This window comes from Prenolepis imparis, unplaced genomic scaffold (genome assembly GCF_030444845.1).
Source record: "Prenolepis imparis isolate NDT839.2.m4 unplaced genomic scaffold, iyPreImpa1.0 SCAF_7, whole genome shotgun sequence".
Lineage (NCBI taxonomy): Eukaryota > Metazoa > Arthropoda > Insecta > Hymenoptera > Formicidae > Prenolepis > Prenolepis imparis.
In genome coordinates this window covers 14,393,726-14,421,556 of record NW_028141165.1, presented here as the reverse complement: position 1 = coordinate 14,421,556, position 27,831 = coordinate 14,393,726, and the positions used below count along the sequence as shown (strand labels likewise).

The following is a 27,831-nucleotide window of genomic DNA, read 5'->3' as shown; positions in this document are numbered from 1 at the left end:
TGTGAAAATATATTAGGGTGATATTCTCTTTATGGAAATTGAAAATAATTTTATCAAATTCTCGAATAAGAATATTGACACATCCATTTTTTGAGAATTTATATACCACAGAATACCACAAGCAGGAAATTTTTGAAAAAAATTAATTTTCTTGATTTAAAATCTCAATGTTCTTAAAAACTAAAAACACAATTCTAAGAAAATAAGGATCTTTAAATTATAGAAAAAAATATAAAGTTTTATTATAAATTTTTATTATATATGTAAGATTCGTAAAAACAATAATATAGATGAACAATATAGATTTGATTAGTTAATTTCAAATAGACTTTATCTCTCAGCAAAATTTTAAAATTTAATGCTTAATCACACAACAATATTTAATATCAAAAACTGAACTCTGTTGCGATAAGTTAGCTCATATAATTTTCACTAATGGTTGATTTTAAAGCATATACCTTTCAAATACTTTCCAGATGTTGGTATCCTGTATACTATATAATCTATCTTTATATCAATTATATCTGTTTTTATATCAGCTTTACAAATTAACTCATTAAAGTCCAGTTAGAATTTTAATTATTGCAGAGTTTGCTATTGGATAAAAAGATAGCAATTGTTATATTTATCTTTTAGTCCAAATACTTTTAAAATTTGTGTAATTTCTATATATATATCTAAAAAAAATTGTATATTTTATTTTAAATTATATCTTATAAATTGTGAGATAAGAAAATTCCATTCAGAATTTTTAAATAAAATCATGGGCTTAAATGAGTTAATCTTTCGAATTTGTCGAACATTTATTCTGCGTAATTTTCTGCGCGCGTTTAATTATTGTGTATATTATATTTGAATATCCATAAAATACAGTATATATATACGCATCTATATGCATATATGTATATATGCATTTATCATAAACTATATCTACATATATATGCATACATGCTACTTATTTACATAAATTTGAAAAGACGATACGTATTTCCTCTTCTATTTTTTTTTCTTTTGAAAAAAGCGATAAAACTTTAAATTCAATTATACATGCATATTGAATAATAATATTTTACAATTATAAGTCTATGTTATATTTGCATGAATAAGATACACTTTTTTTTATATCTGACTTTGTATATAATAATACTATCGTTAATAATATCGCAAAATTTACCAATTTTGATCTTTTTTTCTATCTTTATTCAATCTACATCGTGTGTATCCGCACTTCGTATACATTTACACGAAGATATATTGCTGCATGATTAATAAGCGGTATAATAAGTCGATGATGAAGATTCTATTATTATAATCTCTTTTGTTGCGCGTTATATTCTCTCCGAACAAAACGATTAAAAATTTATTAATTTAAGTATCATTATTTATAGGGTGTCCACAGTATATTGGAGACGATAAAAGTAGTTGCATAGTAATTTTTATCTTTTTTGAACCCTGGATTCAATTTTTCCTCGATAAAAAAATTTCGAAGAAAATTATTATTACTCGCTGTTTTGTCATATTTACTAAGAAAATAATCGACATACTTTATAAGAAATTACTCGCTACATGTCCATTTTTTTCCAACACTAGAATACATTTTATATGTATATATATATACTTGATCTTATATTAATCATTGCACAGAATAATCTTCCTATTTTACACAAAGTAATATAACTCCATATTTAAAATTGGATTTAACAATAGCACATTATAAATTATTCTACTTTGACTAGCTTTATGCATCACTAGACTTCACTCAAGATTCGTATTTATATAAGAAAACTCGCAAAGCTTACAATTAGCTCGATCTCTTGTCGTATTATGTGCATAAGAAATGTTTAAATGTTTGCCATTTACGTTTTTTACGTTTACGATTACTTTTTTTTTTTACTTGACCGATTATCTTTTACTTTATACATTACTGTGGTATATTTCGTTACCATCTTGAAATGTGTATGCATACATATACACATATTATATATGCAATATAAATATATACACATACATACATACATATACATATGTATACACATACGCTGCTAAAGGAACTTGTGTTTGGTACGTTGTTTGGTACAAACATTACTTGAAAGTTCCTATTTAAAATATTTTTCGCACACACACACACACACATCCTTTCGATTCTTGTCTATACGTATATGTGCTCATATGTGCAATTTACTAATTTTTGCATTTTTCTTCATCTATAGATTTTTTAGAATACATTTTCTTCTTCACAAAAACTGTACGATAGTTTTCATTTTAAGTTAAATAATTTAAAAAATCAAAAAATTTGTTTCGCAAATTTTTTCGCTTCAAAAATTAGCATATAAGAATAAATGTAATCGTTCAGTATAATTTTGATTTAAAGATTAAAAATAATAAAATAAGATTAATATAATAATTTTAAATATTTTTATATTAATTATGTATGTTAATTAATGATATATATATGAATATAATTTAATGAATAAATAAATATATATAAAATTCGTATGTAAATGTGTATATGCATAATTAATATAATAATAATTTTAAGCATTTTAATCTTTAAATCAAAATTAAAATTGAGCGATTATATTTATTTTATTGAATAATAAATAGCGTTATTATATGTTTATATTGTTGAAGTAAGATTGCAAAAAAAATTCCTTGATTTTTAAAAATTATTTATAGCTCAAGAATTAAAGACCATCATAAAATTTTTATGAAGGAAAATGCAGTGTAAAAAATCTATAAATTAAAAATAATAGAACAAAACTGAGAGTATTTATATACATACACATATAGATGCACGTATACACAAAATGCACGTATACACACACTTATACATACGTATTTACAGGATATCCCAGAAAAGCGGAAGTTGTTTTAATGAAAGATTCTTCAACTGATTTGGAGTCGTTTTTCTTCTCCTTGAAATGTCAAGTCATCAATAATTTTCAAGTTATAAACGATTGAGAGAATTTTTAACAAATTAAATTCCAAATTGAATAACAAAACTACATTCCTTATCTAATTTTAAATGTAGAAATTTAATTTAAAACTTAATTATAAAAATATATATAGTGCAAACATTTAATAAATTTGATTTAGATTTTTCTTGACATCTACAAGAGGGAAAACTTTATTCCAAGTCGTCAAGGAATCTTTAAAAAAAATCTTAATGGAAGATCCTGTATTTTATATGCGAAAATTTCATTGACTTTAATAATGGACTATTAAGGGGACTAGGACATCTGGCCCGAATTTGATAATTATTCTAGAGCTGCGTGTCTTCTCTTCGCACATTAAACTCCTCTTTTTCTTCTGCGACACTAAATCTATTATCCGTATGCTTTTTTATATATATATATGAGCTTTAATATGTGTGGCATATTCATGTGATTCTCTTGTTCATTGCAAAATAGGAATTCTAAATTATCAATAATTTAAAGTATGAATTATGAATCGGAATTAAATATAACTTTAATGAAATTATCATTATCATTCATTCTTTTTTTGAGATAAAATATTCATATTATTTTAACAAATAAAATATGTTTTAATGTAGTTATAATAATTACATCGTTATATATAACAAAAATGTTATATATTATTTTTTTAGGACTATCTCTCACATAATAGAATAAAATTATAAATCTTATAAAACTTGTCTAGAAAAGTATAGTTTAGTATGGATAAGTTGTGTAAATAATATATAAGTGCATTCGACTTATTTCTGTGCAAAGAAAAAAAATTCTGATAAAAGCATCGAGTTTTCTGACAACATGTATGTACAATATGCGTGAACAAAATTATGCAAAATGCACGCATACACACACACATACACACAAACGAACGAACGCACACACATACATACACACACACAAACGGAATACATAATATATATATAGAAATTTAAAGATACTGGATGGATACTGTAACACAACTGTGCCAAGTGTATAAGTAAAGAAAGAGTATAATCCCTATAAAGTGACTATTTCAAATCACTAGATTGTTGTACTGTTTGCACATTTTAAGCAATCTCACATTTTTATTCAGTTTACTGAAATTTATTGAGCGCATCCCAAAATCTCTCAATATTATATATATAGAAAGATTTTTTAATTGAAAAATTCGCTCAAGAACTTCAGTAGTTAATTAAAGCGGCGTTATTAATTAATATGCATTCACAGACAGTTACATTTTCACATACTAAATGAATAACTATCAATATGTTCTCTGTCTTTGTAGATATACAGATATGCACTTTCGCAAAAAATTTGTATATGTACCCAATGAGAGAGACATTAATCAGATAAAGATTGCGTATTTCCGTTGCCTCGAGTGAGTATCACATTCTTAGTTGGTTGAGCAGTAAAACCTTCTCAATCCTAACACAAAGTGAGACTATTCGTCATTTTGAATACCAAATCTCACGATTCTCTGCTAGTAACAGTTGGATCTGGTATGGGCCAATAACGACGGCATCTATAATTATACAGAAAAAGTTGCATCTATAGATTTAAAAAAAAGAAGATTATATGTATATAAATTATTTTTTTATTTTTTAGAAAGTGATGTGGAATTTAATGCGTCGAATTGGAGGGAAAATAATATATCAAACTTGTGATTAGATAGCGATAGGATTAAGTATGTTACAAGTAAGTTCAAATTTCTTTGCATTGTTTCAAACTCTTTATGATTTTTATTTTAAAAGAAAAAATTAAGTAGACTCGAACCAAATATGTTTGAATTTTTTGTGAGTATTTATGAGAGTACTATTTGTAAAAGATTCGTTTCTTCACGACAGAAAGTACTTATAAGTACTATTTCGAACTTTGTAGAGATACTTTCAATCTAAAATTCGAATATAACTGTTCTATTCGATTACTTTACAAGTATACAATATATAAAATATTATTTCTTAAGAGTTTATTAGTTTTATTATTCGAGTTCTATTTAGAAAATGAAACTTGATTGAGTGGATTCGATTTGGATCTTTAAGTACACATTTAATTGATCCCATCTCTAATATATATAGACTATACACGGTGTCCCAAAGTCCTGCAAAAATCTCGAAAACAAAGGCTTTTTGAGAAAAATGTTTTAATTAAAAATTGTACGGTTTTAAGTGGAACATTAAGTAAAAATATTAGTGTGACTATAAATAGCATTGTTAAGGCCACGTAAAATTCACTTTGAAATTTTTAAATGGAAACCCCTATTTTTTTATTGCACATTCTTAGCTTATGTCGAGAGCTTTTCAAAACACTATAATAAACTATTTTTTCATTCAGTGTTTTTGAAATTATAATGCTTGAAACTTACAGTATTTTGACGTAAAATATAAAATGTCTTGTAAAATATTTAGTTTTCGATAATCTACCTTAAGGCTCCTGGGTGCTCACCGCGGCCATATTGGAATCGTGACGTCAGAGGCGAGAAATAACACGTTGAAATTTCTTAGATGCCATTTCTAAATAAAAACATATTTCCATAAAATAACACTTAAGATCTCTTTAATACACTTCTAAAAAACGCCGAAAACTATTCTTTTCCCTTGACAGTCAATCAACAACCGTAAAATGATCGAGATATCAGACTTTGACATGCGGAATGACTGCGCATGTGCAAAGACCAGACGGACTGGGCCTCATAATATTACATTTTACAGCTGTTGATTGATTATAAAGGGAAAAGGATAGTTTTCGGCGTTTTTTAGAAGGGTATTAAAGAGATCTTATGTGTTATTTTATGCAAATATGTTTTTATTTAGAAATGGTATCTAAAAATTTTTAGCGTGTGTTTTCTCGCCTCTGACGTCACGATTCCGACATGGTCGGCAAGGTACCAGGAGCCTTAATACTTTTATTCATAAAAATAATTAGACAAATTAATTGGTTTAAAGATAACGCATAATTATTTTTAAGAAAATGTATACAATTTGCAACATTTTTTCTTAAAAACAATTATGCGTTTTCTTTATATCAATTAATTGATTTCATTATTCTGTGCATAAAAGTATTAAGATAAGTTTATCGAAAACTGAATGTTTTACAAGATATTTTATGTCAAAATACTGTAAACTTGTAGTGTTATTTTTATTATAGTATTTTGAAAAGCTTTCGAGATAAGCTATAATAATGTGCAATCAAAAATAGGGGTTTCTATTAAAAAATTTCAAAGTAAATTTCACATGGCCTTAAGGCTCCTGGCTCCTTTCTGACCATGTCGAAATCGTGACGTCAGAGGCGAGAAAACACACGCTAAAATTTCTTAGATGCCATTTCGAAATAAAAAAATATTTCGATGAAACAGCACTTCAGATGGCTTTAGCACACTCTTAAAAAACCCCGAAAACTATCCTTTCCCCTTTATAATCAATCAACAGCTGTAAAATGTAATATTATGAAGCCCAGTCCGTCTGGTCTTTGCACATGCGCAGTCATTCCGCATGTCAAAGTCTGATATCTCGATCATTTTACAGATGTTGATTGATTATAAAGGGAAAAGGATAGTTTTCGGGGGTTTTTAAGAGTGTGCTAAAGCCATCTTAAGTGCTGTTTAATCGAAATATCTTTTCATTAAAAAATGGCATCTAAGAATTTTCAGCGTGTGCTTTCTCGCCTCTGACGTCACAATCCAATATGGCCGCGATGAGCACCCAGGAACCTTAACAAATGTTAATATTATTACTTAAAGCGCCACTTAAAGCCCAACTTTTATTTGAAATATTTTTTTCAAAAAGCCTTTATTTTCGAGATATTGACTGTTGCAGGACTTTTGGGACACCCTGTATACGGATCAGAGGTGTATATATACATATTTGTGATCATACCTAGCATTATTTTCTGCTATATGAGGTGGCAATGATGTAGGCGGTGGTGGTGGCTGACGAGCGGACTTTGGCGGTCCGCTACTGTTAGAATCACTCTCGCTGCTCTCCTCGGACTTTTTATTCGGCTCCCGTAGAAGATGCGACGGCACTCCCCTGGGAGAGAGTCTCGGCAATATCTCGGATTGCGGTCTAGTTCTATGTTGCGGTCTTTGGAACTGCAGATTCAGCTGACTAGCGTCTGTCACGTACTTTTCATTCTGTCTTCGGCGGCGCAGAGCAGGCGTGCATCCGGTTAAATTTTCATCTTCGGCAGAGCTGGCTGAAGTTAAAGATGATATGATTGGTCTAGCATCAGATAATGACATGCAAATGGCAAAACGCTGGCGCTTTCACATATATCAATATTTGATCTCTGACAGCTAAAATTTGCAAACATTAATATGGCGCGAGAAACTATACATATATTATTTTTTAATTTAGCGTATAATAAGAATAGTTTCATCTTTTTTTAAATATAAATTATAAGCTTTTCGATAAAAATTGTGATTCTATTTTGCTGCCTAAAAATATTCTGTTATAGAATTCTTTAGATTATAGATAAATTCTTTTGGGATATTTAAAATTCGTGTATGTTTTATTGTTATATATAATATATATATTGTTATATATATATATTTGTGCATGTAGCATTGTTACATATTTTGTACAGTTAATAACGAAAAGTTAATACTCATGTTTTGAAAAGAAATGTTATAATCTGCAAAAATTTGAAGATTTAATTGATAAATAAGTTTCTGGAAATATATTGCAGAAAGTAACACTTGAAAAAGTTTTCTGCTATAATTCTTTTGTCCCAGATAAAATCCTGGGACATAATAAACTTGTTTAGATAATATCTTCTTTAAATAAAGATATATATATTAATATTTTACAAAAACTTTCCTTTAAAAATAACAATGATATAATCATGTAAATAAAAATAATCTTTAAAATTTTCAAAACAAAACGCCTACATAATAATAAATTAAAGTAATTGAAATATCGCTTTTTCAACAAGTATCCAAGGTGAAACATCGCTTATTCTATATACTTTTAAAAATTACTTTCAAAAACGATATTACATGCCGATTTTTATCACAATCTATACATATCATAGCGATCACAAATACAGCTATAAATATTATATCGATATATTGTTTAAGAATTTGTCTCTAATCCGTTATGTTATAATAATTTTACTAACTATTTTCTTTTTCCTTAGTTGCGGTTATAGGCACCGGTAGTTTTTCTACGTCACTTCCAGTCCCTTTGGTATTCAGAGTATTAGTCTCGGGCGTTGACTCGGACAACGAGCATCGTGGACTCTTAACGGGAATCGGTATTTTACTGTGAGCGATATACGTTCTATTAGGTGTTTCCTTCTCCTTATTGTCCTTATTATCACGAAGCGGTACTGCATTTTGTACAGTGGTCAAGGCAGTAGTGACGCTAGTCGATTCCTTTTGCAAACTGGCGTTCGCAGTCGGTCGATTCTCGGTAGCGTCGTAATATATCGATGGTTCTTCCGGTCCTGGATTAGGACTAGCCGGACTACCTGCCATACCGTTCGCCAATTTCTCTACAAATTCGGGCAAAGCATGGTTAATGCGTGCTGATTTATTTCGGTCGATGAAAGGGAAATAAAAGTACTCCGCACTAATCTTATGTGAAATGGATTTCGGTTAAATCAGCTGATTTTCTCATATATTGTAGCTTATGGTCTACTGACCAAAAATGTAATAGGCTCAAAGCTAAATAATAGACAATTACTGATTTACAATCAGTCAAACATGAAAAACTCGGATTTTTGCGAGCTATTTGACTGACTATAACTCAATAATCATCTATTATTTAGCTTTGAGACTATTACATCTTTTGTTCAGCAGATCATAAGCTACAACATATAAAAAAACCAGCTGATTTAACCGAAATCCATTTTACATAAGATTAATGTGGGGTACTTTGTGAAGAAAATAAGTCACACGCGCGTACTTTGTAATGGTTCCCTGTCGGCACTGGTTTGCACAATTGTAGCACCACCAGTGGCATCCACCACTCTGATTTCCAATCTTCCTGCTACTGCTTCTTCCTCTTCTTCTCCTTTGTGAGCGTTGAATGTTGTGTCAGAATTGAAAGCTACCGCTGGTAGACTAGTTCTTCTGACTGGTGCGATCTGTCTCGGCTCGTCATATCGAGTGGCGATGTTTCTCATAACATCAACTTCGTATAGCAAATCGTCAAATGCCGCTTGTTGAACCTATTGGCATATCAAAAAAATTACATCTATGTAAAAACCAGGAGGTGTCTACTCAAATCTTGTAAAAAAATTCCCTGAGAATTTTTTTATCTCTTCCAGATATTTTAAAATTCCAGGTAAAATAAAAAAAATTGTAGATGCAGCTTTTTAAAATACGTCTCTTTATTGGACGCGCTTTCTAATATTTTTTATTCATACGATTGCAAAGAAAGTTACCAAGAATGTAGTTTTTCTAGCGTTTGATATTGATTTATTAATCGTAAAATTAATTTGGACAATAACAAAAAGCAATATCTACATGCTAAAGATATATGCAAAAATATAAAATAAAAATAATTCATTATATGAATATAATGAAGTCTTAAGAAGTAGGTACTAATTTATTTAAATAATATTTAAAAATTGAACAATTTTCTATGAAATTTGCATAAAACTTTGACTTCTAAAAAGAGATTATCAATACAAAAATCACAAAATTTTAATAAAAATTTAAATATTACAAAGATATATTAGATATAAGTGTTAAATAATAATCAAAGACACAATTTTTAAAAAGAATTTATGTGTTTCAATAAAATTTCATGAGAATTCTTGGATTTTTCAAGGTGAAAAAAAAGTCCCTGACAGTGATGGATACATCACAGTGATGACTACATAGAATATGGTACGAACCAATGGAGCTTCGAGATAAGCTCGAACATGCGGCGCTAAAGCCGGAACGCTCCAAGCTCGCGGAAGTGCTCCTTGAAGTTCTGGATATTTTTCAATACCCGCGATGTTTAAACATCTGTGCGGCGCCGCCGGTTTCGGAGAATCCTCGCTTATTTTGGACAACGCGGTAGGAATTAAAGCTTGTTGACACACGTTGGATGAGTTTGGTTGAGCCGTGACAGGTTTTGCATCCGATTGTTGTATACTTTCGACGACATCTATGGACTGCATATAGAGATTACTTGTAGAAACTCATTCATTCCAGTGACTTATTAAATTATGCTTGCTTTTATTAATCTTTCGATTATAATAGACAAGAATTTTACCTGTGGCGCTATGGACGGGGCATTTATCCCTTTGTGTTCGGGGCTTTGCAAATTTTCCCCCTTCCATTCGTTATCCGTCTCCTCAGAATCGTCAAATTGCGATTTCCATTGCGAAGCCAAAGTCAAACCTCCGCCGCCTTTAGTCACTTGCTGCAGGGCGGATACGTTGTCGTCGTCTATTTGTGCAAATTGCGTAATAGAGCAATCTCGTACGAGATATCCCGAACGTCCGGCTCTCATTTGTTGTCGATTCTCCGCTTTTCTTCTGGGTTCTCTTCTGAGAGGTTCCCTTTGTTCGGTTACCTATAAAAACGTCCAAATATACATAATTGAAATAATAAAAGCTGGAAAAAGCTCTAATATATAGATACAGATTCAGGTATGAAAAAGGCTAGTCACAAATATTAAATGTAACAAAATTATTTTTCAATATTTTATTTTGAATGTTTTGGTCCTTCCTTCAGATCATTTTCAAATAATTTTGTTGCACCTAATATCTATGCCTAGCTCTCACTGACTCTTTTCATACTTGAATCAGTATACAGAATGATTCTAAGTAAGTGCAACAAATTTTTCTAAATGATTCTTTGTCGAAAATTAAGCGGAGTCTTTCATATAAACATATACTCCTATATCTCTTTCTGAGAAGTTAACTCCTCTAAAGGAGGAGGTAAAAATTAGGTTTTTATTCTTTTTTTTTTCTTAAACTTTGGACAAATTCAAAATATTTAATTTATATATATTTATTATTATATTATATATTATTAATATATATTATATATATATTTTATTATATATTTTATTATATATTATATATTATTAATATATATTATATATATATTTTATTATATATTTTATTATATATTATTAATATATAATATATATTTATAATTTGGTTAACATTTGTAACTAATAAAAAGGATACTTATAAAAGATACTATATGTTTATGAAAGACTCTCCCTTGATTTTCGACAAAAAATCATGTCCTAAATTTTTTTTACTTATTAAGAATCATTCTGTATACATAATTATTTGAAGAAATGTCTATAGCGCAACACATGAATTTATTATATCGAATGATGACTACAAGATATATATACTTACCGGGCTCTGATTTCCAATGTATTTAGTATTAGTTACATCATAAGAACAGTAGGAAGCGTCGACTTCCGTTTGTATGCGAGGACTAGGTAATTCGCCGGATGCTCCTTCAGGAGTGGCTATACGCAAACGTGCAAGCGTGGCAGGCAATGTAGCACCGCTTGCTGATTTTCTAAGCGGGGCTGTCGCATTCGTTACGGTTTTAAGTCGAGGAACGTCGGATGCGGAACGTGCGGAAGCCATCAATGCGTCTCCCTCGTTATCTACCTGTTTTTCTATTGGTGCGGGAATTTGAGATTCTACTGCCATCGATACAGCGCGTCGTTTTTTGGGAGATCCTGTGTGCGATGAATAATATATAATTACTACGTGTATTAGAAGATATAGATATTGCAATATATAAGTAAATTATATATAAACCTTGAGTTGGTAGAGGTGGCATAGTCTGCTGTGCGACTTGTTGATGCGTATTATCTGTCGTTGGTATCGTAGCATTGCAATTTTTATCCCTACCATGATTGCTGATTGCTGCTGCAAAGGGCACTGGAGAACCTTCTATTCCACGTTGCCTATTTCTTCTATATATGCTTTCATAATCCAATTGTGCCTGTTATATAAAACCATTTTATAATGAAATATATTATATTTAAATTATATGATATATATAAAACATTTAAATTTGAAATTTATGTAAATATATAAAGAAAATAATTTAAGGAAGATTATTAAAATTAAGATATATAGTTAATGAAATGACAAACTTTATGCACTAATCTAATATAAACTTAAAGATATATAAGATTTTTATATAAAATTTTTATATTTTTTACATCCAACTCCTTCCTGTTATCTGGCTCCACGTTCTCTTGATTGTTTGTGTCCACATTCGTAAGCGGAGGTTGATTGATAGTAGTAGCTGTAGTAAGTGCAGGAGGTACAGTTACTGTAGGTAATGATCTGGTAGTTGATAAACCTTCATTAGCTATTAATGGCCTTTCCCAATCATAAGGATCATTTGACTTTACACCTCTACGCTTCATACATCGCTCAAACAGACCAGCTAACATACCATAATCTGGTTTATCCGCATACTCTAAATTCTATATAAACATTTATAAATATTTCATTATTTCAAAAATAAAAATGTCACATATCAAGAATCATAAAAAATTTTCAACAAAAGATGCAAAAAAGATGAATTGCTCTAAAATTAACATTGCAAGAATATTTTTCAATCCATATATATGTACCTGAATATGCTCTAAAAAAACTCGTAGATCAGATGGGAGGTGTTTTAGAAGCAATCGATGATCATACTTTTCTTTCATGAGACCCACCTGTGCAGAAAAATGTTACGCTTTATTGATACTTCTAATTATGTACAAGACTGTTTATGTATCTGGTAATTACATAGAAATTTCTCGTGGACTTACTTGCTCTTTATCTTTTATTTTCCGCCATGGCAATTGTCCATTAACAAATTCGACTAGCATATAAAATAATGACCAGAGATCATCATGTCGACCCATCTCTTTATTTTTATGTGCATTGACTGACGCATATCGGACGGTTCCTCTAAATCCTGCAGCAGCACGAGGCGGTCGAACTTCTCCCGTGCCAGTCGTAAATTGTCGGGCTAGACCAAAATCCAACATATACACCAGCCTGGAGTTGTAAGGATGTCGGCCGATTGAAAAATTAGACTGTAAACAAAATATCATTATCTTTTTCAAATTATATAATCATTATAATAAAGAAATAAGTTATAACTATTTACTATGTAAGTTACGGAAATAAGACACACTCTAATACACTCTACATAAATCTTACAATGTTTGCACAATACGCAACATTTGACTCTTTTACTTATAAAGTGACAAAATCGATAATTCTTTTTAATAATTTCACTGTTTAAATACACCAATTAAAGCACAATATCATAAACGTATGTAAAAACGTACAGGTTTAATATCTCTATGCAGGAATCCCACTTGATGAATGCTTTCTATAGCTTTCAAAATTTGAAGACCAAGACGTAACGTAGTAGAGAGTGAAAAAGCACCTCTCGGTTGCGCCCTGCGCAATTCCGCTAAATTCTTTCCTTGTAATTGCATCACAACGTAATTGAATCGATCATTACGTCCACAGCCAATGAAACGACACACATGATCTTTACCTGAAAGGTTTTAATAAGGCAATATATTCTAAAAACTATTAAACACATTTATCTTAATTTTGTATGAAAAATAAATTTCATACTGACCCTGTAATTTTTTTAGTACAGCTACCTCCATCTTTAAGACTTGTTTAGGCTGCCTAGCAGATTCAACTTTAAGAGCGACTTGTTCCTTTGTCATTAAATCGAGACCTTCGTAAATTTCGCCAAATCCACCGCCACCTATTTTTCTCACCTACGTTTACAAGATACACACATGTTTTCTTAATACACATCTCGCTTGCTTGCATTTCTACTAAACAGAACAGAAGTTACGTATGTATATTGACGTAAAACTCATTTTACCCATTCAAATGAAATATTGACGTAAAAATATTTCATCCTTTCGAATAAAATATTCGTCGATCTATCTTGTCGAGAAATTATGGGTGCTTTCCAGCAACGACACAGTGCGACAGAGTATCATTCTATCTTTGTTGTTCACTCGTATTGAAAGAACATAGAATGATACTCTGTCGCACTGTGTCGTTGCTGGAAAGCACCCTATGACATTAAATACGTGTTTGTAAAAGAAAAAATTAAATTAAATTAAACTCACAACTTTCCACCGTTCTTTGACCACATGGCCGGGCTGTAATAGATCCTCGCTCGTCATAGTTATATTATTATTTTGATCCGTGCTTTCGTCGTCTACATTCCTCAACACCAGATCCTCCAGATAATTTGTAGGCCTGGAAAAAGAATGCGAAAGAGTGACAGATTATAAAATTACACGTACATACGAGAGAGATGGTCGAGTCCGTTTACGCGTCGACGATCCCCGCGAGCTGTCAAAAGCCATCTCGAGTAAGGAGATGTAAGTATTTCTTTCTTTTTTTTTATAATTCAATTTTAATTTTTCATAGCACACAGACGTTTAATAAAATTGGTCAATACGCGCCCTGTGCTAGGCAGCCATGATTGCTCGCGAGCGAAAGGTGTTGCTGGTTTGCTCTCGTTATTCGGTCACCAGAATTAACTTGCATATCCAGCGATCATCCGACCGTCCCGAATCGTTCGGAAATAAACGTCATCGTCGCCGGCGATTAACGGGTTAACGAGCATTGTGACAATTAATCGAACGTCCGCGCGCGCGCACACATATTCTCGGAGGTGCCCCTTTCCCTTTCGCATTTTTCTCGTCCTCGATCGGAATCGCCTCGGTGATACCTCGACGCGAAATAATACGAAAGGACAAAAAATCCGGCCGCCCTTTTATCGCGACAAATAATTATAATCTCCGCATTGCGGATGGAATGTTCATTACAATTATTATTGCGTGCATCTCGTCCCCACTCTTTCCGAGAGATTGATCCAAATATAAAATATGATAGTGAGTATCTTATTTTTACTAACAATGTCGTCTGCTAGAAATACCGCTTTACTGTGTTACTCCCAGTCGTGTGTCTTATTCTCTCTCTCCCTCCCTCTCTCTCTCTCTCTCTCTCTCTCTCTCTCTGTCTTTCTCTCTCCGCTAGACTTCTCTTCTTCCTTTTCGCGTATATACGATAAATTGTATCGCGCGCACAATTCCTCCTCACAATCCTGCCGCCGTCATTCTCCTTCTGACAGTCCCGTATCGTTAGAACAGCTGATCACACTCGTCCGTCACGGCCGGGGCCGGATAAATTCACGGCTGCCGTGAAAATTCTCGTCAAATGCCAGCGGGACGGCCATTTTTCGAGTTTCGCACCGCACATGAATCTTAGTAGTGCCCGAAAGCGACGCTAGATAGCGCGCGACGCGCGACGATCGATGCGCTCCTCTCTTCTGTCTGTCTCTCCTTTTTCGCCTAGGTCTCCCCTCTCCCCTCTTTCACTCTCGCGCCCCGCTTCCACCCCCCTGCCAACCATTTTCGCGCATCATATGCTCTCTCTCGCGCGTCAGCGTCGTCCTCCTTCGCGCGCGTTTATTATTGGTTTATTATATCTCCTATATAGATCTTTTTTACGCTCTCTTTTTTATCATGTCGCACGCGTGAATATGTATATATATATACGCGTCAAAGTTCCGCATGGTATGTAGGTAGATAGGTAATATAATATACACATTATATATGCAACATCTCTCTCCTTTCATGGTTCGTGAAAAAGAAACGTGAATCATAAGATTTGTTTTTCCCGCGCAACAACAAAATATGTCGTCACATAAAAGAATTTAATTATTTTACATAAAAATTTAGAATATATATTTTTGACGAATTTATATATATTAATTATTATATTAATCTTTTCAGTTGGATTAATCGTTTACTTTGTTCTACGAGTCTTAATGTACAATCATGCTTATATAGAAGCGCCCGAAAAAAAAGGTAATATATATATATATTATAATTAAATATATATAATTAAATATAAATATAAAATTATATATAAAATATATATAATATTGTATATACAGAAAAAAAATTTTTTTAATAATTGAAAAATAATTAGAAGATATATTTTTTTAGTAAAATTTGAAGTAAGAAAAATTGTGTGTTCGTATATATAACCATATATAAATTTATATATGATTAAATGCTCATATAAGATTTTATATATATTTATAGGCAAATTTTTCCTCTAAAATTTCTTTTCTAAAAAAACTGTAGAAAAAAATTATTTTTTAATTAATCTTATTTTTTTCTGTATATGCGGACAATGATTATACAAGAGAAAGATAAAAGATATATATGAGGGGACATATTTTATATATAATTATATATTTATATTTAATTTTATATATATGAACTTTCTTCCTCGGGAGTTTATTATTGATTAATAAGTTAGAATAAATCAATCGCAGGCAACACAACCACATGTTGCTATTTTGTTATTTTTAGAGAATGAAGGAATTGTTTGTTTAATAAGATAGTTAAAACAAAAATATACGTAATATTTCATTTGTATATGTACACAGAATGTATAATCTAACTAAAGATATTTGATCATTTATTAATATTATCTTTGTCTGCTAAATCTAAATACAACTTGATAAAAGAAGGAAATGCAATTTGATATTCGGATTCTTGTTACGATGTCTTTCGGTTATATCAAGACATAAAGCGCTTATAAAATTTTGACCGCTCGCTCGCGATTCCCTTTGCTAGAGGGCATAATTTAAGTTTAAACATCTATTTTTAAACGACCCCACTCAGTATATAATACACTGAGCAGCATCTTCCTCTGTGCCAGAGAACTTTCCATCTTTCTTCCATTTTTTTTTACATTTTTTCATATTTTTGTTCTATTCGAACCAATAATATCTAATGTTGCGGTTATCCGCATATGCAACAATAACATAAACTATTTCAATAATTTAGTTAAATCTAAATAAGCAAGCGATAAAATGTAGGTGTTATTATTATCTAATTATTTAGATCAGATTTGTATACATATCTTTATATAATTATAATTATATAACTAACTTCAGATAAATATATATATATATACACATATATACTTACAGGAGAGAGAGATGTTTCATTGACTCAATTTACACAAATTATTGAAAATATCGATATGAACTTTTTTAAATTTTATATTGAATAAAAAATTATAAATACTATATATAATAATACTATAAATACTAATAACATGTTAAATTCATTGTAAGGAGAATAATTTATATTTAAATTTGAATTTTATTTATTTATTTAATCAACTATTATATTTAATATAATTTTATATATATATATTTTTTTATAATGTGTATATGTATATATGTTTTTGCGATTGTAATATTTTATAAGACTACTACATAATACTATATACACGCACACACATCTATATACACATAGAAAAAGAGAAAAAGAGATGGAGGATGAGAAAGCTGATTGATTTATTTATTATATATCAAAGACAATGATATTGTGATTTAAAAAGTATATCATGCTTGAGGTGTAATAATCATTTAAAGTGTTTTTAATAATAGTATCTTAGAGATGAAATACAAATTGCATTACAGGTAGAGACCTCGACACTAAAATAGTTGCGATTATATCATTATATATACCCGGTAAAAATTTGTTTATATATAATCATATATAACAATATAAAATTATATAGAAATATGTAAAATTCTGTATAAGTTATGTATAATTATATATCATTTTCTATGACTTATTATATAATTTATATATAATTTTATATTAATGTTTTGGCTGACATCTAGCTAACATTAATATAAAATTATATATAAATATTATAATAAGTCATGTAAAATTATATATAATTATACATAACTTATACAGAATTTTATATATTTCTATATAATTTTATATTGTTATTATATAATTATATGTATATAAAAAAATGTTTATTGGGTAGCATGTATTAAGAGTTGTATATTTCTTAATTATCTATATTGTTTTATATCAGTAAAGTTTAATTCACTAAAACATTTTAATTTTTAAATAAATAATTCTACGATTGAAGTTAATGAGTAAAAAAAATTTGCCAAGATAAAATTACAAATTTATTAAAACATGCAAGTATGAAAAAATTACTTTTAATTCAGCTATATTTAGATTTTATCAAGAAAAGACAACTAAGCGCAAAAAGAAACAAAAGGAAAGTTATTTTAAGCAACTTATTCTGATCTTTAGACGTAGCAATTTACAATTTTGTTTCAAAACAAATTTTTATTAAATCTTTTTTTTTCAATTTGGAAGAGCTTGTGTGGAAAAAATATACATTATTTTCTTTATCTCTGAAATATATTAAATCTAAGTATTTTACATATGATTCTGAGAAATATTTTAAAACAATGAAGTTTAACACTCTGGCACAAAAGGCTTATTTATCTCTTTAATATATATGCTTCAGAGAAAATATACATTTGTATATTACAGCTTCACATGCTTTTATAAACAATTATAATATACGATTTGTTGCGTCAATTTATCATTTATAAAAATGGTGTATACACATTATTACACAATATATATATAATTTAATACACAACACTATACACAAAATTAAAAATAGCAAAAGTAATTTAATTAAACACACACAAGATAGCGTATATAAAAATTGTACATAAAAATAAGAAATCGCAGCACACATTCGATGACATTAATTAGAAAGTTCATCTTATATACATACATACCATTTCATGATTTTGACGAAAACAAGCGGGAAAAGAAATAACTGAGCGAGGACACTAAATGAGGTTTCTCGTGTATATTTCGCAAATAGTTCGACGTATCGTTTTAACGTTCAGCTGATGGCAAACTCACTTTGACTTTCGACGATGGTGACCAAGTCGAACACGAAATTATAATAGCACCTCGCTCTCTGGCATCGGACCGGCGAGTCAGAGTCGCGACCATGAAGATTGCGCTCGATTTGTTCATCCCCTTCCATCCTTGCCGCGCTGTTTCTTTTCGTCTCGATTCATTTCATCAGTCAGTTCCATCTCGGTCAATTTATCTCATTTATTCGTCCAATTTCAAACAATCTACTTAATATATTCTGAATCTCTTGTTTGGATTGTGTCAGAAATTAAATTGAGAAAAAGATACCACTTTGGATCTTATGTTGGTAGCCGCTCTTTGTAGCTTTTATTTGTGTTCGTAGTGGAAACTTAAGATAGTTTCGCCTGGTTTCGCCGCGTAGCGGCAAGTAAAGGAACATCTGTATCCTGAGAAAAAAGTTTAAATTTAATGGAATATAAGTATACATAGATATATCTATTTTATATATAATTATATATGTAATTTTGCACTTGCTGTGGACCATCAGATTACAAACCGGACAGTGAAACTGCCTTATACGGTCAAAGGGTTTAACATCCCAGGACTTACTTTATAGCTCTCTTGCTCGCCCACATAAAGGTAGATAGAATTTTCCCTTTTGGTCTTCAGGGCATTATTTACAATCTAGCTAGTGTCCAGAAGGACTTCCAAAAGTATTTGACACAAAGGAGTAAAAGTGATAATTTTGCTCCGGAGCTCAAGTTTATATTTTCTGATAAATATCATGACGTTCATTTTTATCATAGAGTCCTACTATAACATGAGCTCTTTGAAAGTCTTGAAAAAAAATTGCCTGTCATATAAAGCTGACAAGTTTAATGTCTAATGATGCAATAATAAGTAGACTATATATTCTATTTACTTGCATCATGGTCTAATCGTCTAATCTAACATGGTCGGTTAACAAAAAACGAGCAAATTTAATAATATTTGTTTATTTTGGTAATGTTGCATTATTATTACTTTTATACATATTTGATATTGGCCATCAACAAATATGTTACAATTTTTATCTCTCCATCCTCTCGTGTTTTATTCGTTTATCGAAAAAACACGATTTTTATTTTTATAATAATATAATAATAATAATATAATAATAATAATTCTCATAGTCATTTATGTAAATAGTCATTGCGTATGACAAATGTCTACTAATATTAATTATACCGCGCTAAATTATAGACATCGTCGTTCTCAACTCACTCCGTATTAAATAAAATTGCGCGCGTATGATGTAAAAAAAAAAGAAAATAAATTGCAGCATGTGAATTGATATATTCAACAAATAAGACCTAAATAATATACAACGATAATATACACATATGCATATTGATGCAGCGAAAAATTGTATGGAAAATTAATCGCAAAGCATATACAGATTCATGGATTCTCCCGCTGCATATCATTTTATTTTCTTTCGAACGAAAAAAAAAAAAAAAAACAGAATTTTGCACAGATGTTGATTTTTATGAAATTATGCATCGCAAAATATTGTTGCGTTGTATAAAATTATTTTTTCCTTGTCGAACAATTAATTCAGACACTTAGCGAATAATCGCTAAAAACTATATGCATATGCGTGTATGTATGTATATATTCTGTATTTGTGTATACTTTTGTGTGTATTAGTTTGCATATATACTTCGTCGACCTGTGAAATATTACTCAAATTACAATACGTACATATTATCGTTTGTAATTCGCGTGAAGAGAATCTAATCATCCACAGTGGATCGCTTATTATAATCAGTATCGGCATATAATCGCATAAGGGCAGGATTCATCCTTCGTAAAAAAATAGTTCACTGTGAATGCATCAAATTTCAGCGCTTTTTTTTTTCTTCAGGCTAACTGCATAAATCTGGTACGACGTTCGAGTGAAGTATATTCGCGATATAATATATAATGAGACCTTTACATCTTCTCGAAACGTGGTTTTACAATAATGAGATGCTAAAACGCAGCTCCTAGATTTTTGGAAATTACAATTAAAGTGTGAATAGAAATGAATATTCTTGCATTCCAAAGCAGATCGGTGTAATTATTGGCCCACATACAAGCTGTATCGACCAAAAGTTTATTGTAATTCCGATAGTATATATATAAATTATTGATGCATGTATGCGTTGGATACGCTTTTATATCGGACATGGTGTAGTCATCCGATTTAGATATAGGCAGATCAAGCGAAACGCGATTTACGCTAGAATAGATTTTTGCTGAAAAGAATACTGTTCACTCACACAGCCGTTATTGTCAGTTTATCTGGACGTCACTAAATATTCAGCACATACTACATACGCGTGATTACTATAAATTGAAGCTCGTAAATGCGAGGAAAATTTAAAATATTGCCCAATTATGTTTTGCGGCATTTTCTCATCATTGTTATTAAACGAAAAATCAAGTGTTTATGTTATTAATCATTAATAGTATTATCTAATATTTATTAATTGTAAGAGAAAATATATATTATATTTAGAATTTTGGATATAATTATATATGCAGAAAAAGAAAATAATTATTATCCATTTTTGTTACAAAATATTGCTAAATATGATGAAGTAATTGTTAGAAATCAACTATCACGCACGCGTTTCAGAAACTGATCATTTTATTTTTAATTATCCCATGAAATTTTATTTTTGTTCTTGAAAATAGTTGTCAAAATTCAAAAAACATTCTTTTTTTGCAAAAATAGATCCGATAATAGATTTGACTCAATTTAAATTGGCTTTAAGGCTCCTGGTATCTTGTAATGTCGGAATCGTGACGTCAGAGGCGAGAAAACACACGCTAAAAATTTTTAGATACCATTTCTAAATAAAAACATATTTGCATAAAATAACACATAAGATCTCTTTAATACCCTTCTAAAAAACGCCGAAAACTATCCTTTTCCCTTTATAATCAATCAACAGCTGTAAAATGTAATATTATGAGGCCCAGTCCGTCTGGTCTTTGCACATGCGCAGTCATTCCGCATGTCAAAGTCTGATATCTCGATCATTTTACGGTTGTTGATTGACTGTCAAGGGAAAAGAATAGTTTTCGGCGTTTTTTAGAAGTGTATTAAAGAGATCTTAAGTGTTATTTTATGCAAATATGTTTTTATTTAGAAATGGCATCTAAGAAATCTCAACGTGTTGTTTCTCGCCTCTGACGTCACGATTCCAATATGGCCGCGGTGAGCACCCAGGAGCCTTAAGTTGATGTAGATTTTATATATACATATATATGAACAAAATTTTTGCGCATTTATTTTCTATTCGACTTGGTCGCAAGCTTTATTCGTTGCCGCTTTAATGATGCACGATTAATATGACAATCGTCATTTTATGAATTTGAACTCGAGAGAGGTATTCTTGTCGCTGTGAGAAAAAGTACTACTTTATTCTCTTCAATCATCAGCGGAACTTGATATGACTTCTCGAGGCCTGCGCATATGCCAAATTTTGTACGCAACCTATAAACGATGGGAAAAGTCCCGTTAACACACATTCACATCGACCGGTGCCTAATATTGGACCAGGAATGTCCAGAAAGTCCTAGTGTTCAATTGGCCAATTAGCAATGTGGGCTATCGAAGCTCTCCCTAAACAATGATAGGGAGGCAAAAGCTACATATTGATAAGACCCGACGATTTAAATACGATTGACAATGCATTACTTGCAACCAATAAGCGTGATATGATATATACTGTAAAAGAAGCATTTTGTTTCGAAAATAACTCGACAATAATATTATTTCTGAGACTCTCCAATTTGATAGGTCATTTTCATCCCAGATAGCATCATGTCCAAAATCGACGCAAAAGACATTTTTAAGATATTTTTAAGATGTTTTTGGATATTATATGATAAGACTTCTTAAAGATGTCTTATGCTTCAATTTTGGACATGGTGCTATCTGGGATAGGATCTTTTATCAGAAGAAAAATGTCGCAAACCACAATATACGTTATGATTCACAATTTTCGAAATATCAGTTTTTAAAAATCGCAATAACAACAATAGATAGTACTATATATATACATTTAAGAAAAAATATATTCTGTGGAAAAATTTATGTTATGCGTGTATTTATAAAGTAAAAGCGGGGGAGAAAAACACCCCCCGAAAAAATTTAAACCTAATCCAAACCCATTTTCGATTAAATTAAAATTTGTTTAAAAAATTAATGAAAAATCTTTGTGAAAATGACCTCTTGTCAAAAATTTTGAAATCTCAATATTAAAAAAAATTGTTTTTTAAACATTAATATCTGGAAAACTGTTAAGCGCATCGTTAGTTTGCGACATTTTTTTTCTCTAAAAAATCTATCAAAGCACATCTATCAAATTGAAAGGTCCAGGAAATAACATTCTCTCCAATCGCAATTTTCTAGATGGACATCTAAAAACGATACCTCATCAAAAGATATCGTCCTTCAAACATTCCTCTTATCTGGATTAATCTTGACTATAAATACATATATGTGGTGTGTCCTTTTTCTTCTCTGCTTTTACTAAACCTTGCTAAAACTAATTGGACCTCGTTTGTCGCGATTACAAAAGGTCAAAATGATAAAGAAATAAAAAAAAGTGATAAAGAAATAAATACGCACATGAATAAAAGCGCAATGTGTCGCACCGAGAGATTGTGCGAAACGCACGATGAAGATTTGGATTGTATGCGCAAGCATATCAATAAGCATAATAATAATAAATAACATGTAATTCTCACTTACAATTAATAAGAGCGTATTACGTATCTTACAATAGATAAATCGACGCGAGGCACATCGCGGCGACCTGCTCGATTTCATCGTTTATATCTTTCAATCCTGATGTCCATATACCTTATATATTTTGTTTAAAACCGATTAAAGAAGAGACATTTTTTTATTATTTTTTTTTATTATTTCTCTATTGTTCTGCTCAAATTATTTTAACATAATTAAATATAAGAGACGTAATTTAATCTCTTGAAAATAAATTGTTTAAGATTCAAATAATTTATACAGGGTGTATCTAAATAAATGCGAAACATTTTAGAAGATGATTCTTTGTCGAAAATTTAAGAGGGGTTTCTTATATAAACATTAAACATATACTCTTATCCGTTAAAAAGTTCTGATAAAAAATTAAATAGGGGTTGTTAGTTTCATCCCCTTATAACAATACAGGAAGATCAAAAAAACATTAATGAATATCCTTTTTATTAGTGGAAAATATCCACCAAGTTTCATTTTTTTAATTTGTCTGAAAGAAAAAAAATTAAAACTTAATTTTTACCTTCCTCTTTAGAAAAGTTTAACTTCTCAGGGATATAAGAGTATATATTTATATAAGAAACTCCCCCCTTAATTTTCGACAAAGAATCATCTCTTAAAATTTTTCGCACTTATTTAGATACACCCTGTATATCACTCGATTATTTATCAAATCGTTATTATAACGAAAAATTCGTGAAATTCAGCAGGATGACCGTATAGGATACATGTTCCGAAGAATACAATGTACATTATTTAACGAAACGCCAACAAGGAAACACGTGATAATAAATCAATCAATTGCATATGCAAAATTTGCATTGTCTTATAAATCGTATAAAAATTTCTTATCTATTCAACCTAGCTTATAATTAGCTTAAGAGTACGATATATTTCGGGAATTTGTTGTGTAATGCCTGCCTTTCTTGCGGCGAAACATTTTGCCACGATCTGATCGCGTAAGCTCCAATCTATTTCTAGGAAAAGAGTACATTTATTCATCATCGTCGCTGATTTTTCGGTTGGATCGATTATACAATAATAATGATTGCTCTCATACGGCAAATCGTGACGCATTTCTCGCGATACGCAAAAGCGAGTCGAAAAATAAGTCAGAAACGCGAGAGAGATAGCGAGTATTCTTGTTCTTTCCTTTGTAAATAAAATTTTGCAAGTATATAAGCGGCTATAATTAAGGCGATGCCTCTGCACCGAGTGCAAGCTTTAATTAAGGCTCCTGGTACCTTGCCGACCATGTCGGAATCGTGACGTCAGAGGCGAGAAAACACACGCTAAAAATCTTTAGATGCCATTTCTAAATAAAAACATATTTGCATAAAATAACATTTAAGATCTCTTTGATACACTTCTAAAAAACGCCGAAAACTATCCTTTTCCCTTTATAATCAATCAACAGCTGTAAAATGTAATATTATGAGGTCTAGTCCGTCTGGTCTTTGCACATGCGCAGTCATTCCGCATGTCAAAGTCTGATATCTCGATCATTTTACGGTTGTTGATTGACTGTCAAGGGAAAAGAATAGTTTTCGGCGTTTTTTAGAAGTGTATTAAAGAGATCTTAAGTGTTATTTTATGCAAATATATTTTTATTTAGAAATGGCATCTAAGAAATCTCAACGTGTTATTTCTCGCCTCTGACGTTACGATTCCAATATGGCCGCGGTGAGCACCCAGGAGCCTTAAGATGATAAAATAAATTTTTCTTTTTTTAAATGAACAAATTTTTTTTAAAAAATTGTGAGAAAATATTTATTTGCAGCAAGTAAACATGCTTTTTAAAAATTTAATTTTTTTTTTATAAGTATTAGAAGACGGGGAGGGACGCAAAAAGTTGAGCTTGCACCGGTTGCAACGCAGGCTAGTTATGACACTAATTCGGTATAGCTATCGATGAGATATTTTATCGAAAATCGCAAAATTCGCAAAATATCAATCTATTCTGGATCAATTCGCCAAATTATCATATGGATTTCTCTTAATTTTTACTCTTTTGTATGGCACAATAAGAGACAAAGATTTGTGTTCTTACACGTGGAATTATATTATTGTAATTCGTTCAAATTCGTAATACAAAGAATAATGTTTAAAAAATGACAATATTTCGTCTTCAAAGGAAATTGAAAAGAACTTTTAAAATTCATAGAAACATTATGTAATAAGGATAGAAAAAATGATTAGAAACTCAAAATTGGGAAAAATTGGTGAAAGATCTAAGATAAAAATATTTGTACAGCATCGCACAGTGTATTAATTTGAAAAGATATATTATATAATACAATATAAAATAAAAAATAGATCATTTTTTTAAGTAGTTTTCAAAGCTTTTTAGCATACAAAAAATTACTGGACAAAATTAGTTTATTGCATCAAAAGGGAGAAAATAACGATTTAGGATATTTTTACAATTTTAGTAGAAATATCATTTCACTTAATTTTTTTTAGTGTAGAAAATTAATAGAAACTGAATTTTTTTCTTATTTAATTTAAACTACATTGAATTATATTTTGATATGTTAAGATATGAATGTTTGAAAAACACATACAATGTGACTAAATGATTTTTAAAAAGAAGCAAGATATAAAAATATAATTTGATATTTACTTTTTTGAAAATAATACTTCGAATCGAAAAAAATTAAAAAATAATTTTTTAACACATATACAAATGTAATTAAATAGTAGTGACGATTATAGACAATTTTTTCCATTACTAAAAATGCTATTTCTGTTAAAAAATCGTAAGAAAATAAAATCTAAATCGTTATTTTCTCAAAATTTTGATTTAATGCAATACTATTCTTTCTTTACTTGCAGATTTTGTGACTTACATTCACAGTGAGTTATAAAATTTGGCCAAAAGTTGTAAATAAAGAACAGCACAGATATAATAGATCAATTTGTTTAATGAGATAATTTCTGTAAATTAAAAAACTACATATTTTTTAATTTGTTGCAAAGCCCTATCTTCAAAAATTAGTGCTGCGATTCGGTACAAATAGTGTCGTTACAGATTTCTCAATAATTTTCCCCAATTATATTTAGGGTTATTTTTTAAATTATTATAAATATATTTTCTACGAATTTTTAAATGTTTTGGTAATTATTTACATTTATAATGGACACTTCTCCGAAATGATTATATTATTACCCTCCGAAGTACTTTAGTCTTCTTTACTCACATTCAAGTTTGCTCAATATAAAATCTTAATTTAATATGGCCGGTAATTTGTTTTACATTCTTTTTCTCTCTCTTTTTCTAATCGCCCCTTTTCGTTCTCTGTTTCACTTCCTCTTTTTCAATTTTTCATTATTATAGTATACGCACTATATATATGAGTTTTATGTATATTTAACCGCAATTAGTAAATACATAGTAATTGTGTGCAAGCTTATGCTAATTTAATTTATATTATTTATATTATTTGTTTATGTTTATGTTGTAGTATTAAATTCACATTCATCTTCTATGCAATGAGAAAATTTGTTTTCCTTATTCTTTCTTAAATCATTAGCTGTCTCTCTATTACTTTCATTCTCATACGTTAATAAACGATTCATTTATTATCAAACTCGACAACTCATCAACAAAAAAATATTAAACAAAGAAAATTTATTTACATCGTTAAAAGTAATTTTAGAGGATATCAATTTTCTATTTATGAGTAATACGTAAAAGATAATGTCTGTTTTTATCGCGGATTAATCGCGCCTATATTCGAATTATGACATTGTTTCCTAACTCTTGTGTTGATATAATTATCAAACAACTATAATAACGCAATAAACTCATGGATAAGTTATATTCGAACTTGGTGCATTTAATGCTTAACTACTAACGCTAAAACTCGCTCTCTTTTTAACAATATTTAAGGCTCCTGCATACTCACTGCAGCCATCTTGAATTGATGACGTCAGAAGCGAGAAAATATACCATGAAAATTCTTGCGACTTACGCTAAAATAAAAATGTTTTTCAATAAAATAGGGTTTGTAACCGATAGAACCAACTTGTAAAATATCCAAAAACTCTCCTTTTGTTTGGGTAAGCAATAAATAACATATTGTATATGTCGAATTGAATTGAGCCTAATCAAGGACAAAAACCAGCTGTTTGACAGGTATCGAAATGAAATAAATATTTGCTTTCACATATTAAATTATAACAAAATGAGAGTCTTCGGTATATTCTAACACTATGACAATTACTTTAAAAATAGAAACACTGCACTAAAATGATAAATGACGCTGTAAGTCGCAAGTATAATTTATATCATTTTCACGCTTAATAGTTTATAGTTTTGCCAAATGTGGCGCTGTCGTATAAATTTTACGGACTTGGCAATCGA

The 27,831-nt window shown here is 30.1% G+C and overlaps 2 protein-coding genes across 6 annotated transcripts in view; one reads left to right on the top strand and one right to left on the bottom strand.

The window, feature by feature from the left end:
* Nucleotides 1-1,067: 1,067 nt before the first annotated feature.
* On the bottom strand, nt 1,068-18,688 carry Asator (tau-tubulin kinase asator). 5 transcript variants are annotated; one of them, XM_083042908.1, is made up of 15 exons: nt 18,565-18,688; nt 14,033-14,165; nt 13,522-13,669; nt 13,220-13,434; nt 12,692-12,961; nt 12,509-12,595; nt 12,089-12,358; nt 11,679-11,865; nt 11,262-11,596; nt 10,157-10,459; nt 9,792-10,055; nt 8,855-9,119; nt 8,067-8,441; nt 6,824-7,142; nt 1,068-4,473 (listed from the first exon to the last, which is right to left on the bottom strand). In XM_083042908.1, exons 1-15 carry the CDS (start codon nt 18,570-18,572, stop codon nt 4,419-4,421), a joined length of 3,234 nt encoding a protein of 1,077 aa, XP_082899034.1. In that variant the 5' UTR covers nt 18,573-18,688; the 3' UTR covers nt 1,068-4,418. The 5 variants fall into 5 exon arrangements, with proteins under 5 accessions (XP_082899034.1, XP_082899038.1, XP_082899035.1 ...); XM_083042912.1 differs by lacking the exon at nt 18,565-18,688 and adding an exon at nt 14,741-15,199; XM_083042909.1 differs by lacking the exon at nt 18,565-18,688 and adding an exon at nt 14,830-15,199.
* Nucleotides 14,691-27,831, top strand: part of LOC145938963 (uncharacterized) — a 38,819-nt gene continuing 25,678 nt past the window's right edge. The window contains exons 1-2 of the mRNA XM_083042919.1: nt 14,691-14,806; nt 15,710-15,784. Of these exons, the coding sequence (XP_082899045.1) occupies nt 14,725-14,806; nt 15,710-15,784 (157 nt within the window). The 5' untranslated portion in view covers nt 14,691-14,724. The remainder of the gene's footprint in view (nt 14,807-15,709; nt 15,785-27,831) is intronic.